Below are 17957 nucleotides of genomic sequence, written 5' to 3' on the forward strand. Positions count from 1 at the left end.
TAACACATCCGTAGTAATTACTACGTATTTTTATGTATTTGTACAAAATCTAAAGATGTAAAAGTGTACAAAATAATATGGAAAAGCATATGAAATATTTAAATTCGAAATACTCGTTGTATCTTTTAATATATAGGACGAATCTCTATTTAAGTTCTGTTTCTGTAGTTGCGCCCACAAAGATATAAACCTACATAAAAATCCGAAGTCTATCGATAACAAAACCTAATTTAACCACGTTTTCCCCTATTCATCAGATACATATCTCTAACATCCTTGGAATACGAATTCCTCGAACCAGCTGACTAAACTTAATCCACCGATTCACCGTTTTCTTTCGCCGCAACACAGATCTTCATCAGCCTTTAAACCTTTATTTTCCATTTCCACATCTTCGTGCGCGCAGAGATAAACCCTGAAAGATTTTCTCCGACGTCCGCGGACATAACCGAGCAATAAAAACTCCTACACCAACCTTCGTTACCCTGGTGCTGTTGCGCGAGTAAAACTGAACGGGAAGCTGTGCGGCTCGTCGCCCAAGGAAGACGTAACGGCGAACGGAACCGCGCTTTTTGCGGCCGTAAATACGGCGGAACGCGTCTGTAAACGTCGATGGTTCGCTCGACGTAAGGCAGGTAGTTACACGCTCACTGCCATATTTATTTCACCGGCGCGCCAAGATGAGTAATTTAACTGCGAGACGTTTTTCAACTGGACCAACTGAGACGCGTTTCAACGATCGGTAACTCTCGTTCAATCGACTTGCTATTATTTACGGATGTGCGTTATCATCCGAGCGATCGATAACCGAGGCTCATTGCCAATAAAATCAACTTCGTTCTGACGATTATTCGCAGTGACGAATCGGCTCGGTGAACCTCGAGTCTTTATGCAACCCCATCGGGCCGCTCCAGGCACTGATAAATCGTTCTACATCGTGGAACGACGTTGGTTCAAACTTTTCAGAAACTGACTTCCTGTAGAAAGTGTGTATTAAAGTTGGAGACTGGGCATTGTAAGTTATATAGAGCGAGTCGTGCAAAGCTAATGGTGTCCTGCACGGGTATTGAATTTCTAAGATTGATATTTTATTCATGACAGATATGCATACACTGGAGGAAAGGGTTAGTGTACTAAAGGGCACTAAACTTTAATCAGGTCCACATAAAGTATATCTTAACTTTGCTTCGATCACTAAGGTAAAGGTAGAAAGCAGTGTGAGTCTTTGGGTGTCGTTGTATTATCCACAAATATATATATATATATCTATATGATTTTATTATGTTATATGATGATCCCGTTAACCGGGGATGATAAGCTCGTTCATCATTGAGAAACGGTATTGTAGCGTGTATATAATATGAATTGTGCATGTACATGTGTATAGTATGAATTTAGTAACGTCACTTATTGTTGGATTTCTTTCTTATTGTTTTTCCGATATTATATGCCACTAATTTATTTTACTCGAATCTACTAAAACTCCATAACTCGAAAACCCTTAAATCTCTTAATATTCAACTTCTACATGAAAAATACGAAACATAGACACCGTTGGTCTTCAGCAACCCTTGGCGTAAATTCGAAACGTTCTCCAGCTTTCGCCATAAAATTCCTTCCAAGCTTCCTCGATCGCTAAATTAAAAGCCCCAGAAACGTAACGCGTCGATCTTTTTCAAACCATCCTATAAACCAGCAACAGCAACTGCCTGGAAAAGCCTGTGCGAAAAAAGCGTCGCGCATCCAGCTGGCTGGAAAAAAAATTCGTTCAATTTCGCGAGAACTTGCTTGCACTGTTGGGGATGGGGATAGAAAGACGAGAAGACGTACGAACTTACCAGCTGCAATTGAACTAAAAAAGCATGGCGAGTAATCGTTACGAACAATTAAATTAAACGACGAAAAAAAAAAGGGAGTGGCGAATGGCGTCCGGACGCACGCGGAGTGGTAATTAAAAGTGAGCCCATTAATTCGGCTTACGGGGGCTTGGGTGCGTTTGAAATTGTTTACAAACTAAAGTACACGTCGCCGAAGCTTTTAAACGTTCGTAATTACAGGCAGCCTGGTGTCGGGTTGCAATTGAAATTAGAATAGCGAAACGACAAACTGGTAATAAATATAAACGCTCGAATCGATCCATCTCTCCGTGTCTCATTCTCCTCTCTGCATTCTTCCCTCTCTATGTCTTTCTATCTTTGTGTATAATAGGGAGAGGAAGAGAAATTTTCATGAAAAAAGCTGGGAAAATTGGGCGACACACGCGAGGTACCCGCGAGTGAATTGCATTCAAATTTTTATGAAGCCCCCTCTACCCCGTTTAAAACGGGTAAAGCCCGGGTTTCGGGCATTCGAACGTTTCAGCGAGCAGAAAATTCACATTTTATTGCTGCTTTACGAGCTATTTTCGTATGGCTCGTTGAAAATGTCCCTTCATTCGTGTTTAAGCTCGTTTGAAGGAGGCACGAGCTTTATCATTGCTGGTGGGCGTCAGATTCCGCGATATATTTGGACAAATTTTGTACCGTAATGTACCGTGTGACGAACTCAGAATCAAAGTACATAGGTGAAAAGATCGGGCAAATAGACTTGTGAGCGAGTTTCGTACATCAATCGATTAATTCATTCATTAGTTGAAGTATTAATACATATTAGTACCTATCATAATATTAGGTCGTCCGAAAAGTTTCTTTCGTTTTATAAGGAAATAATGGATGCGCAACATTTTTCGTTTTATATTATTTTATCGAATTACGTATGATCTATTTTGTTCTACCAAGATAAAGATTACAACGTTCGACAGATTAGGTTTCATGTTTGCATAAAGATGCGTCGTTGTAAAAGACGTGACTGTAAAAGAAAAACACTTTTCGGACAAATTAATAAATAAAGCATGTAAGTTGTAAATAATAACGTGGTAGACAGCAGTGTGTTTGACGTGTTTAAAAATATTTTTGTAATTTTACAATTGTCGATGGACCTGAAATTCCCGAGTATTTTTCGACAATGTTTAGATTACAATTTTAGTTTGTGATGAATTTAGAAACAGAATCTGTAACACGTAATGAATTTAGAATGAGAATCCGTGATATGTGATGAGTTTAGGATCGGAATCCGTGATATGTAATGAATTTAAATATCAGAATGCGTAATACGTAATGAATTTAGAATCAGAAACCGTGTAAAATCGCCAGCTACATGTAAATTCATGCATCAATAAATCGCCGCTTGCTTCATACGATTTGCAGTATCAGTATCACATCAATCATCGTTATATTTAACTAAATCATCTGAATGAGCTGATCGTCATCTTACACCTATTTCCCCTATTTATTTTCAACTGTATGCATCATAAATATTCCATCATCAATTTTTCTAAAACAGTTAATAAACAAACTGTCACACAACGACCAAACTGAACGATCTACAATAGATGGATAGTAAGGATTTATTAAGCGACGTTTCCATCAATATTATTTTATTTTTAATCTATATATTTTAAGCTTTGACGAGTCATACAGACATAGTAACGAAAATCTATAAACGTTCTAATATTTGATCGATATTTGACTAAATATTTGCTTTAAAAGTCAATCTTTTGATCAATATTTTGTTAGAGCAATTTATATCGAGTTTATGGGTGAATACATCATTTAACCTTAATAATCAAAATAATAATAACACGTTGACTGTCGCCCATATTCGGGTGACGGCAAAAGCTTGTATTGCGGTCGTGTCGCCCGTATTCGGGTGACAATTATTTGACTACTTACGAAGGACCGTCGTAGGTATTTGAAAAGATATTCCACAGGAAGCAATAAAACTATTGAATTGTTATAAAAGTAATGCGAAAATGGTTTATTAAAAAAATTATTTAGAATGTAAAACTTTGAAGCATTCTATACAAAGCTGAGTTTGGTCGGCACGATTTGGACAATAAGTTGTTGTTTTCTTTAAATTCTCCCGTGTCTTTGATCGATTCGTTCGACGTCTTTTATCTCCATAACATAGTTTGCATGCGCGTCTAATGCTTCTTCCGGAATCATTTTTCCGAACGACGATATTATACTGATTCCGTGGAAGACAAGGATTTTTTGAATTTTTAGACAAGCCTAATAATTTTGCAGCTAATAATTCTCTAAATCTTCTAATATTTACATCCTTCCTTGTTACAATTTTCTGGTACAAGTTTATTATTTTGTCATCAACAAACAGCTGGAACACATCATATGGATTGACATCGGCAGGTAATTGCCTAATGAAGCCGTCTGTCTCGGGAAAAGGAAATGACTTCTGTCGACCACTAAATTCATTCCATTCACCAAATTGAATTGTACTTTCCTCGGTATCATCAGTTCCTCTTTCTTCCTCAATGACCAATTCTTGTAAAATCTCGTCAACAGTCTCTTCATTAGATTCAGTATCACTACGATTGCACTTATCAATATCCGAATCAGAATCAGACGATGTAATTCTATTTATATTTCTATTTCTAGGAAATCTGATTTCTTCCTCATCGCTACTATCCGAATCTCTGTAAGCCTCGTAAAAGCTTTCTTTTTGCTGCTATTTGACTCACTAAGAAATAAGTTTTCCATTTTTCCTTTCGACATTCTAACGAATTAGGGCAGAGATTTTAAATTATCTAAAATATCGGTGGCAGTATCTAGCAGAGTACGTTTGGTACAACGGCACTCGTGGTCTGAAGGAGATTTCATTGAAAACACGCGCGGCAGTCAACGTGATAATATGTTGCAATTTTAGCCCCCAGTGGGACATAAAATGGACTTGGTTTAGAAAAGTGAGTACTCGTCCCTCCACACCACAGTCATGTCGCACTTTGTATATCGGGCTAACCTTAAGATTAATTTCTCTCTAACTGTCTTATGTTTATACTTGCAACCTAACGCCAATATTACTTTCAATCTCCTCGTGATCCCTCATCGTTATGCTAATATTAACATCCAAATATAATTAGAAAACCTAGCGAGAATACAAAAAGGTACATATACGAATACATGGAAATATATCTAAAGATAAAACAATAATCAAACTGTACTTAACGAAATTATTAGGTTGGCAACTAGGTGATTGCGGATTTCGTCAATATATGGCCTTAGCACATTCTTTTGTTTTGTCAACGTGTTCAAAGCATCTAACCTATATTGTTTTCTTGTTGTTTGGACTTCCACCTTTAATTTAGTAAAAAAATTCTATCGATTAGTTATTTAATTTTGTTTGTATGCCAATTTAAAAATGGAAGAACAAGACGCGCATTTCAGACACATTTTATTGTATTATTTCCGAGAAAGCAAGAACGCATCGCAAGCACACAAGTTATGTGCCGTATATGGGAATGAAGTCTTGAAAGAAAGGCAGTGTCAAAATTGGTTTGCCAATTTTCGTTCTGGTGATTTTTCACTGAAAAATGCTCAGCGATCTGGCCGTCCAGTTGAAATTAATAAGATCCATATCAAGGCCATTATTGATTCAGATCGTCATAGCACAACGCGTGAGATTGAAGAGAAGCTCAATGTATCGCATACATGCATTAAAAAAAATTAAAACAGCTTGGCTATGTGAAGATACTCGATTTATGGGTCCCTTATTAGCTTAAGGAAATTCATTTGACGCGACGCATTAGCATCTGCGATTTACTTCTGAAACGCAACTAAATTGATCCATTTATGAAACGACTGATTTCTGACGACGCAGAGTGGGTAGTTTATAACAACGTTAATCGAAAAAGATCGTGGGTGATGTAAGATGAACGAGCCCAGACGACATCAAAAGCTGAGATTCAGCAAAAAAAGATTATGCTGTCAGTTTAGTGGGATTATAAAGGAATTCTGTACTTTGATCTTTTACCAAGAACCCAAACGATTAATTCAAACGTGTACGTTCAACAACTCGCCAAACTGAGCGATGCAGTTCAAGAAAAGCGGCCTGAATTGGCAAATCGTAAGGGTGTTGTTTCCCAGCATGATAATGCAAAGCTCCACGCATCTTTGATCACTCGCCAAAAATTATTGAAACTAGTTTGAGATATGTTGTCACATCCATCATATAGCCCTGACCTCGCGCATTCAGATTACCATTTATTCCGTTCCATGCAGAACTCCTTAAATGGTAAAACTTTTAATGACGCTGATGATGTAAAATCACATTTAACTCAGCTTTTTGCTGACAAAAATCAGAAGTTTTATGAACATGGAATTATGGCACTGCCTGAAAGATGCCAAAAGGTGATCGACAAAAACGGACGATACCTAATTGAATAAAGTTATATTTTTAAGTAAAAATTTTGAATTTTCCTTCTTATTTAAAATACGCAATCACTTAGTTGCCAATCCAATACATTAGACTTACAACACGTACGGAAATAGATTTTAAATGATCTCTAAAGTACCGATATCTTTACCTTGTTCACGTGGCTGCACTAGTTTAGCCACCATCCCAAACTTTCACCTCAAACAAAACAGAAACAAGCAACTAAATACATCGTAATGCTTGCACCGAATTAAATCTCGTTCAACGAGTCCTCCCAACCGTCTTAAAAGTTCAACATCGTGGATTAACATGAGAAGTTGGCGGTGGTAAAACATTCAACAAAATTCAGGGGTGTATTCCGTTGGCACGATGCTGAATTCGCCATCGATTTCACGGTGGTGCGAGCTAGCAGTACTTGGAAAGAATCCCATTTAATGGTGGCAAGCTAAACAGCGAAAGTTCGTCCCGCGGAGAAATACTTATGCAGTTCGATCGATTTTAAAAGGAACACTCGGCGAACTGAGAAGTTCCACAAGTCGAAGGAACCGTTGCCACTTGTTGAATGTTTATAAAGCGCAATGTAAGTCTAAAGTGGCCACTCTTGATATTTTCCGTTACACGTGCCGCTATAAAGGAACAACCATCGACGTATGCAAATCTTTCCGCTTCTCCTCTTACCTGTGCATGATACATATCGTGTGTGAGAAATCAACTTCATATTGATGTACAGGTACTTCAGATTAGCATAAAGAAGAAGGTTGGATTTGCGTGGACGATAGCTGAAGGAGAGCTGACTGTACAAAGTGGGAATGTACAATGGCAAGTTTATGAATAGGGAAATGATTTTGTCTCAAATTGTATTTATATACAATATTGTTGAATTTTAACTATTTGTCTGGATATTCGCCGTTTGAAATATCAGGAAAACACGAGTAGGATAAAAGCAAGAATAACTAAAATTTTTCAAATTTTTCTATCGTTTTTTCCTTCACGAACTTCGTCTATTACAATATTTTCCCGTGTTAACTGTTCGCTGAAATATTCACCCATACAACTATAAAAAATACGCGAAATAGAATAGGAAGGAAGAAAAATAAAATTTCCAAAGTTTTTCTACCACCTGTTCTCTCAAACTCCGTCGAAGCGCTTCCCTTTAACTATTTGTCTAAATATTCAGCCTTGCAAATATGAGAAAAATAAGGAGAGACAGAATAAAAACGAAACTAGAGTTTTTCTACCACCATCGCCGTTCAATTTCTTCTAAAATTATTCGCCAGAAACAAAAGGAAAAGGGGTTATCGAAATATGAAAACGAGGGAAAATTTACATGATATCTTGCTGGCTCATCTTCGATTTCCAACTTTTGCATGCGACAAAACGACCCGGGTAATCTAAAACAGAGGAATCGGACGTTTCTAATCCGGATCACGCGTGTCCAGAATGAGATCCGAGTTCGGAATGGGATTCGAAACGATGGCCAGAACGAAATGAACCCCCCGTCGACGTTTTTCCATTCGAATTTCGACGCAAGCTTTGCCTTTCCCCTTCCTCTTCTTCCACCTCGTCCTTTCTCCTTTTTACTTTTTTCTACGGGTGAAAAACGGTCATGCAGCCGGGAAATGCGAAAACTCGCGTTTCGTGCCACGTATTGGTGTTTATTTTCGAGGAGACGTAAATATTCTGCTCTTTTTTCCTTTACCTTTTTTCCCCTGAACCTCTTTGGATTCGTTAGATATGCATGGTTTGTAAATTCGATTTACTCAAAAAGTGTTGCCACGGTATATCGTCGGTTTGTGAGATAAAATACCAGGTTTTCTGTTCTTCGCGAGTGCAAGAACGTTTGAATGGAACATTTACGATGGAAATTTCCAAATTCTACGTATATCGGTGTTGCGTGTCTCGTTGTTGGAATAAATTGAGATATACCAAAGCAACGATGAAATTCAATTATTTACGTAATTTGTGTTAATAGTTACTTATTAACAAATTACTGACCTAGTGTTACTTTTTTCGTGGCTAAAGTATGGGCTTTGAGCAAACAAAAATGCCTTATATTTATTTGAATGAAAATAATGAAAAATAATTTATCCATTAATCGTTAATATATCTATTAATAATTGTCTTTATTTCTTACAATAACCTACCTTTTCTTATCCTCTATTCATGGAACTTTTAGCGCGAAGAGCGTTATTGTTATGAATGGTAATTGAACTGTTCATTGTAAATCCAGTTCTCACGATCAGAAAGGCTACAAGTCCTTATGTCAGATGACCTAATAATTTACTTAAATCCTCATAATTGTTACGTTTCCCAGAATATATGAAACGTGTATTAAATACAATCTGATTACAAAGTTGTCGTAGAAAATAAGTTCAACCAATTGCGAACTAGGTAGATGAATATTGCAACATTATTTAATATCCTTGAATAATTCAAATTTTATAAATAGACTTATAATAAATTGTCGAAACAATCACGGTGATCCTAATTTTACACGCATAATTATACGTATTATGGAACTAATTGAATTATCATAATCTCATCCTTATCCTACTCTAGCAGAAATTAAAGATGAATTGCAATAGATTTAAAAAAAAAAAGCTTAAAAAAAATTCGCTTGTTTTATATAATTTGATTTCTCGCGTTATTCTATAAGCAAAATAAGTATGGCAAGACGATTGGAAATCCAGTACTTTTATTCCAGAAATTTATCGTAAGCACTTAAATATCTCACAATTAATAAATTAATATAAAATTGTCTGCTTCTAATCTAAAAACTTTCACGTGTTTCTTGGTGCTTTTAAGGCTACCCCTCCCCTACCTGTGGTACTAACAATAAATAATATTATTAGAAGTATGTATACACAGCTGAGAGATGGAAAATAAGAAATGATGAGAATGAGAATGAGAATGAGAGGAGAGAAAGGTTAAGATAGAATTGTAAAACAAGGATCGCGTGAGCCAAGTCCATTTCTTGGTCATGTGGGGTGAAAAATAAAAAATATTAATATAATAATAATTTCAATTGCGTAATACCTTGTTAATCTAACTTCTTAATCATTATTAATTCAACAGACGAATGATAAAAATTATTGACGGAGCGAAAATGGCTTTGATTATTTCCACAAGCTAATAAAGCAGAAATTGAACGCGATATACAATAACTACAAAAAAGAAACAAATTCCTCATCTTATTCATTAGCGGAGAAAATAATGACGTTGGTATTCAGGCAGATCCAAAAAAAAAATAGAGTTCAGGCTGTATTGTGATGCCCTCGATACAAATACAACCTGGATAAATATGTGTTTTGAATTCCCTTCCTTATTGCGTTCCTCGTCACTTTTTGTATATGGTCGTACCAATGTAAACATCACGTCTCACGATCACTTTGTGAAAAAGGTACAATCATCGTGGCCGTGTACCATATGCCTTCGAAACTTTTTCTATTTACATTAAGAAAATATATCATTCCTATTCAGATGTCCTACATACTCTCTGAATGAAATTCGATCCCCGGAATAAATGAAACGTATCTTTCATGTATACTTTGTAATAATAATAAACCTTGGATATTCTAGAAATTTTTCAACGATTAATCTTTATTTGACATTAACCTTAAAATAATTTTGATTCTGATATTCTATTTTATGTTAAATAATTATATCAATAGAAGATCACAGAGCAAGCATGATAAGTACGTGTTATGTATTATGTATGTGAAGTTAGTTTATTTGCAAAAAAAAAAATTTGCAAATGAAATGTTGCATTAACATAACCTTGATCGTTAATGGGTTAATGAAACAAATTCGGTCAAAATAAAATTATTTTTGTATATATTTTTCATTTACAATATCACAAATAAAAAATGAAATACACTGTCAATAAATAGAATTAATAAGAATTATTCAACCTATTCATCCTAAACGTGTTCGCTACATATCACAAATGAAGATTACACGAGACACCCATAATAAGTCTACATTCATTGATTTCCTAATTTTTATATCGCTTGTTGATTAAAAGTGGGTATTTCAGTAAAGCTGAGTTGAAAAGCAAAATGACTTTTTATGTAGTACCTTTTAAAAGTTGGTTAAAGTTTTAGATAAAATAAACAGCATAACTAATATTGTGCTAATTAGACTGTGGATATTTATGCAATTTCATATTTCTATAAATGCAACTAAAAAAATAGAATCTATATATATTCGTTTCATTCACTAAATATCACACTGGTCGTTTTATTTTGAATATTTTATACATTTTCATGCATTATCTGCGTTCTCTATACTTTTAAATTTATTATAAATGCATAAAGGTTCGCAATCTAGTGATAACTGATATTTTAGTTTTAAAATGTTCATATAGGTAATAACACATTTCTTCTATCTAAGATAATTCCTAAACGAAGTAAAAAACAGTTCAGTAATATGGGACTGATGTGCTGAATTTTAACAAAAAAACTGCTAAAAAAGCAAGAAGTGTAATTTATCATGTTTCTTCTCTATGACCGTCAAATCATCTAATTCTCAAAACCTCGAATGTCACGTTGAATACATGAATCTTTCAACGAAGTAAGCTTTTCAAATAAGAAACTGAAGAAAAACGTCACTCACCTTTCAAAACGGTGGTGAGGAGTAACACGACGAACAGTAGGCACAGTTTACTGCAGCTTCGTCGTCCCATCATGTCCTTAAAGAGGAGAGCACACCACGACACCACAGTCAATTACGGACGCGCGAAACGCCAGCCGAGAATCTATCCGCAGTGCACATTGTTCACAAGTCGAAACTAGTCCCAATCGTATAGTTACACGAATCAATTCATGAATTGTATCAACTATAAAGTATTCTCACACTCTTTTCTCACGAATTCTAATTCAGCAGAACTATAGAAGAAATGTGTCCCGCGAAACCGATAGCAAAGTCAATCTCCAATTGTTTTGTTTACACGTACGAAATTCTAAAGCGTCGTATTCCACAATCGACAAAGATTTATTCACTCGATTTATCAAATGAAACCATTGTCTAACACGACTAGAAAACTCAGTTCGAGAATTTCAAACAGTCGATTCAACAAATCGCACGAGCTTCACCTTTCAAGGAATTCGATCTATTTGTAATTAACCAATAGATCGCTTGAACAAGCGGAACGTTCCAATTTGTGAAAATTTAGATAAAGGAACGCGAGTTCGCGCCGAAATCTCACCAATGTTTGTTAATTAACCCTTATATTTTACACTAATGTTTTCCACCACTATGAACGTTAGAGCACGATCTTTAGTCAAATAACCGAGTAAAAACAAAGAGACAGTTGAATCAAAAGTAACCGTGACACACGTGTCTTCACGAACGAATGAAACATGCGAACACAATTTAGTTTTTGTTTGATTCGTTCAACAACGAGTATTATCAAGCGTGAGCAAGAAAGCGTGTAACGAAGTTCAATTATATCACATTTAGTATGGAATGTTTACCGATTCGAAGCACTTACGACAGTACACGATCGAAAGTATATCGAGAGGACAACGCAAAATACCTTTACTCTTAAACGTATCGCGCGACACTGACTGTCCTGATCGCCGTGGCCGACACTCGACACGCTTCCGAGGCCAGATGGCGCTGCTGTTGCGACGCGTTTGATAAACCAGGAGACGCCGGCATTCGACTCCGCGGCCCGGTTGCAACAAGTTGCAGCGCGTGGCTCTTCGGCTGCACGCTTCGGGAACGTGCATTCATTGAATGCAATCCGCACGTACGCGGCCGGCATAACAAAGTGCAATCGACTGCTAGCCGCCTCTGCAGAACGCGGTTGTAATAAAATTAAAACTGCCGTCTCGCGTCCCCTATGATAACGAACTGCCCACCTTGTCATTCTTGACGGGGATTCGAGATAAAAAAATTCTTTTAACTTATGTTTAATCATTTTTTGGGGCAATAAAGGTTTTTTCTAGATTGACAAATTATGTATAAAGATCACGCAAAAAAAAAACATGATAAATCGTATGTAAGGACCAAAAGTTAGAGATTTTTTGAAATTTTATGGAGGAAATCACAAAAATATCTTAATTTTTTGTTTAAATGGACGTATTCTTATATTACATTACGTATTTTTTCCGATATTGAAAATATAAAGTCTTGTAACGATAAAGAAATAATTATTTTCTAAATCGTTCATTCACATCATCATAACATTAAAACTTTATTACACTATCAAAGGGATAAAAATACCTAGTTATTATATAACATATTTAAAAATTATTATACTTAGATAGCAATAATTAGAAAGGTGATTTTATTTGTAATTGATTGTATTTATTACGTCGTACATACTAAAAAGGGATATATTAAAAGATAAATGAAAACTTGTAACCTTTTATTATCTGGGTTTGCTCTCCGGACTCTCCGTATTCGTGGTTAACGAGCCATCCGAACTATAACAAACTTTCTACAAAAATTCAATTGAATTTACAGTTATATCTCATCCATGTAATTAATAACAATTTGAATAATTAAAATTACGTACTCTGATGGGCACATGCTCCTTTCGATGACACGATAACATCGCTGAAACCGATTTGTTTATTTTCCTTTTCCTGAAAAAATAATAAAAGATATAATTGCTTAAGGCTTAAATAACTTTTTAGAGCCTGTTTTAGATTTGCTATCAATCTTTATAACAAGCAGAGAAAAATCAAATGCTCTGCGAAATAATTATCCAATCATTATTTTAAATTTACTTATTACAACACATAAATCTTTGAGAATAATAAATTAATCGCAGGAAATTGATTTTCTAAAGTGATAATCAATAAATATTAAATAAATACTTACTGATAACTTCTGCTACTATGACTAACGTCGATCGTGTCTTTGCTAGTATAACTAATTGCGGCTAAACAACGTTCCTCGTCCATACGATCTTGACAACCTCCATGACATTTACCAAACCTGTTCTTCCAATAATTCTTAATTCTTTCCAGCAAACTCTTACGAGATGATTGTGTTGGACACGTATCAGGTTGGCAGTATTCTTTATTTTCGTACAAAACAGCAACTCTAAATTAGAAAAATAGGAAATTTTCTTTCAAAAAAGCCGTTTATATGTAATATCACTAAATTGGATAAAGGAAATTTTAATGGAATTTTAAAATCTATGGAAAAATTCATCAAAAAATCATTGTATTTGTTTTTTATCGCTTTGATTTTCTTTTAATCTCAAATCACTATAAAATATTTTGATGTGAAATTGTTTGAGAAGATATTGAATTTTAAAATTGTCCTTCTGTAAACAGCGAGGAATATCATTTATCATGTCTCTTCGTATATTATAACATTGTATTTTAATAAAATTCCACCCTTGTGAAATATGTAAAATATGATTCAGTATATTTTTCGCCGTAAAAAATTTTTCTCTGTAAAAAGAATGTTTACTAAAACATACGGAGGATCCTGTGGTTCATATGAGACGCACTCGTCCGAGTGTTTCGTAAGGAATCTGTAGCAGACCAAGCTCAAGCCCACCAGCAACCACACTAGTAACGCGCTCACCACTGCAATCGATATTAATTCGGCCGTTCCTAGTGGGACTCCCGTTTCCTCTTCTAGAACGAAGGAAGGAACGAGACAATGTTAGAAAGCAGAAACCAATAAGAAATTCGACGGCGATTGAAGGGCTGCTTTCTCTCGTCACCTTTGTACAGAGGTGGCACGGCTTCCTCGGGCTCAATAGTTTGTTGCATGCCTGTTTTGGGCATAATCTCATACGTTCCGCTTTTTGCTCCCTTCGTGGGACCGGTTCCCGCGCCTGACATGGAAAAACGATGGGTTATAGGGAACATCCAGCGCTAGAAAATTGCTAATAAGGAAAAGAATCGAGTGACGTACCTGCTTCCTCCAACGAGGCGATCACCCTCAATACACCGCCGAACGCCGGGTACCATTTCTCATCATCAAGGTGTCGTTGCACCTGAAAAGGTGATGAGAGTCGTCTAATGGTTGTTGCTCAAGTTTGAGCAATGTAGAATCAGATAAAGCTATGGTAGAACCTTAATTATTAAAACACTGATTGATAGGCTGTAAATATTTATGAAAATTTACATTTTAATAGGCATAATTAAAGAAACGAAACCTAATTATATGTAGACATTCTGTATGCAATGCAGCTCAGTATTGCTGTTGTATTAAATTAGAGAATTTCAGATAAACATCGTTCACGCAATCAATTTTAGAACAGCATTACTCAAACTGAATTGCACAAAATAACCTAACCCCAATCTGAGAAACCTTGAACAATATGATATTGCATGAAATATGTTAAAAAATATCGTTTAACCATTTATACCATTGTTTAATGATGGTTATAAAATGTTTTGCGAGGAAAAGGTTTCATGATTGTAATTGAACAATTCCCTTAAGTATTTATGATATGTAAGGAAGATTGCCACTTTCGATCACAGCGACTCACAACGTACGGATTGCTGCAGCCAATCGTAAAACTCCCGATTGAAGGCCTCCAGCTCAGTTTTTTCTTTCGATTTCGAGACGATGCACTTCACGCTAGCTATGTAGTATTTGACCAATGCAAAAGTCGATCGTTCACTGTATAAAGACTGCAAGGTGTTCTTCTTAAAAGGTAACGCGATACTGAAGAAAAATGCTATTTTAATATCGTTAATATTGACGATGGAAGGAAATGGTTCGAGTTGTCAATACCTATTTGGCTGTGTATCGTCGTCCAGGAAAGGAAGAGGGATGATAATCGATTCGTTGTCTCGATCAGATTCGTCTTTGTGCCCTTCAAATAATGATAATATTATGTTTAAACAAATATCGTCTTTCTAGTATTGGATTGTTTATTGAAATTAGGGATACATTATACTTAGCAAGTATTTGGTTTTTGTATTAATTCTGGTGAACTCACTCGGATTTGTACTTTTAATTTTGTGCTTCGAAACATGCCTCTTTTTCTGCTTGAATGTGAAACGTTTCGTCTCTCGTCTGTTAGCGATCGAAGCTAATAAATAAATAATAGTTATATCAAACTGATCATTGCATGGAAACTAGCTTAAAAATTGTTTGAACTTTAGCTACATAATAGCTAAGAATAATGTTACTATTATCATTATCTTTACACTATCTACAGTACAAATAATTACAGTTACTGTTATCATACATATCATTATCTACATATTTCGACACAAGCCCATAAATTTTGTTAATTACGTTATATTCACATTCCGATTCATAAATCCAAGATTCAATTTCAATCAATATACGAAATAAACAATAACGGAATAATGTCTATAATTATGTTCCTCCAAACTTTTTAAACTTGTACATACACGATAAATGTAAAATTGTTATTTTTCTGTGTTGGTACATAGTACTGCCATCTCTCATAACCATTTCAACACTTGCATCTGTGAAACTTCCCTCCAAATTAGTACCAAATAAACCCATTACAGTATCCTAGCAATCTACTCCATTCCATCTACAAACAAAACTATTTTCTCCAAACTTTCGATTGAAACAATCACTATCGAATTGCTTAAAATGCCCATGAATACTTTACGAAAGCTAATAATCATATTCTTACATGCAGAGTAAGTAATAACCCCGTCGCAAGCAACCGACGACGATTTCGGCGACGTAATCACTATCGCTTGAATCTTCGTCTGTTTTATCTTCTTCGAAGGATTTAGCCAACCAGCTCCGTTGCTTCGTAAAAAAACCTTCAGCTGTTCGTACAGTTCGAATAGTTTTCTAGCATTTCGGTACTTTACGTTGCCCGCGTAATAGGAGTGTTTGGTGAGGGGCAAAATGTAAACCTGCAAGTAGCCGCCCATCGTGTCCGCCAGGGCTTTCAGCATCAGGTGCTTCGTTTTTCCTATCGACAGCTTACGCACGTTTTCCAGACAAATGTGAAAGTAATCCATCAGCAACGCGATGTACCGATCGTTCTCATAATTTAGAACTTTCACCTGGAGAATCAGAGTAACCATAGATGGGCACGGTATAGACACATGGATATTTTTTTGAAGAGGAATCGATGATGGAACGATTTCAAGCTTTTTTTTAAAGTGGATAGGATGATACGTTTGATGGAAGGATGATACATTGAAGCTATTTGCGGTGTTAACACTTTATCGTTTTGCGATATTTTTGTGGATATTTAAACAGTCCTCAACTATTTATCGCTATAACACCATATTAAGAGGGAATTATTGAAACATAATTTATATTTGGTAGTCTTCATTGAAACATTGAAGCTCAAGCTATTGCTGAAACTAAACATTATTACAATATTTTTAAACTTAAATTTCGATGCAATTTGTCTTACTTAGGTTGGAACTATAATCTGTACCACGAGTATAACCCGATATTATACCCAACAAAGTTCGGCAACCTTTCAAGAATAACGAAGTTCCGAGATTTATTTTTGAATAATGATTCCGTTCAGAGAAAAATTATCTGTTGGTCACAAATAAATTTGTATCATTATTTAAGATAACACCGCTTCATATCTTCTTCTTTAAATACAGAATTGTCCGTTAGTAATTCATTTTTAATTTGAGCATTTTTATTATGTTTAACGTATATGTACAAGTGATAGTGAATAAATTTTGTTTAAAAAAAGTAGGTAATTTATTATTAGTTGCATATGAAAAAATACATTTTAGAGATTTATTGAAGAATAATATGAATTATACATACGTTATAAAATATATGTATTTGATTGAAGTATTATTATTTCCTTTATTAAAAATTTATTGGTACACCAAAAATGAAATGATCACAAACACACAACATATTATAAAGAAGATAAAAAATATGCAAAAAAAGCAATAATGATGTTTAGAATATTTTATGTTAAAATAAACTGTATAGGATAAAAGAATACAATTTTGGTGATTCGTAACTAGCAAAACTAGGTTAAGGAGAGCCGTACCTTTGGTAAAAGATCTTGAAACATTCGTCGACTATTCAAGATAATAAATTCCTCCGTGGTCCAACAATGTTTAGCTGTATCACTTTTCTCAAATAACACCGTGCCAATGTTTTGTTCATGTTTGAAAGTATTAACACCCATTACCCTAACATTCGCAACAGTAACGAAATGAAGCATATATTTTTAAATGAAATGTTATAGTCTCAGTTTCATATAATTAATTAATAATAACATTCTTCTAATTGTACAGTTAAAAAAAACATAAATAAATAAAACAAGTATGATGTTGATGTTTATGTTTATATACCTTTCTATATTAACGAGAATAGTTGCAATAAATACCGGAAAGAACCATAGAAAGCATGATTTCATAATCCAATCGGTAAATCCCGATTAGTACGACTTTCCCTTGGAAAATTTATGCCGATCCCTTGAGTGTTCCCTAATCATTTCGTCACGACTTCCTCTCGTTTGTTATGCGACTGTCTTCAGATTAATAAGTTGTAAATTGTGAATAATTTTAAGAGTACAAACGTTTGATAGGTATAATAGCTTCGATTTTGTCTTCGATTAAATGAAGATTGAGAACTCCGTTTTCTTTTCGTACTTAGACGTGTTTATATTACAATTCATCTTTACAATGTATAAAAATTGGTGAACTATTTTATACACAACTGATTGTAAGTATACATAACCATATAACTTATCCCGGTTTTTATAACATCTTGGAAAAAGTTAAAAT

The 17957-nt window shown here is 35.0% G+C and overlaps 2 protein-coding genes across 5 annotated transcripts in view; both read right to left on the bottom strand.

The window, feature by feature from the left end:
• The window catches only part of LOC122570163 (tyrosine-protein kinase transmembrane receptor Ror), a 352187-nt gene extending 340367 nt beyond the window's left edge, over nt 1-11820 (bottom strand). For 2 of the 4 annotated variants that reach the window (XM_043732135.1, XM_043732142.1), the window contains exon 1: nt 10882-11820. In XM_043732135.1, the coding sequence (XP_043588070.1) occupies nt 10882-10954 (73 nt within the window). In that variant the 5' untranslated portion in view covers nt 10955-11820. The remainder of the gene's footprint in view (nt 1-10881) is intronic. The other 2 variants (XM_043732137.1, XM_043732138.1) reach the window with 2 other exon arrangements.
• Nucleotides 11821-12563: 743 nt separating this feature from the next.
• LOC122570125 lies at nt 12564-17844 on the bottom strand. Its single transcript, XM_043732042.1, has 12 exons — nt 17523-17844; nt 17216-17360; nt 15863-16247; nt 15188-15280; nt 14980-15061; nt 14739-14910; nt 14152-14233; nt 13958-14071; nt 13709-13868; nt 13099-13323; nt 12791-12860; nt 12564-12712 (listed from the first exon to the last, which is right to left on the bottom strand). The coding sequence occupies exons 1-12, from the start codon at nt 17585-17587 to the stop codon at nt 12644-12646; spliced, it is 1662 nt and encodes a 553-aa protein (XP_043587977.1). The 5' UTR covers nt 17588-17844; the 3' UTR covers nt 12564-12643.
• Between the last annotated feature and the right edge of the window lie 113 nt (nt 17845-17957).

This window comes from Bombus pyrosoma, linkage group LG8 (assembly GCF_014825855.1).
Source record: "Bombus pyrosoma isolate SC7728 linkage group LG8, ASM1482585v1, whole genome shotgun sequence".
NCBI classification, from domain to species: Eukaryota; Metazoa; Arthropoda; class Insecta; order Hymenoptera; family Apidae; genus Bombus; species Bombus pyrosoma.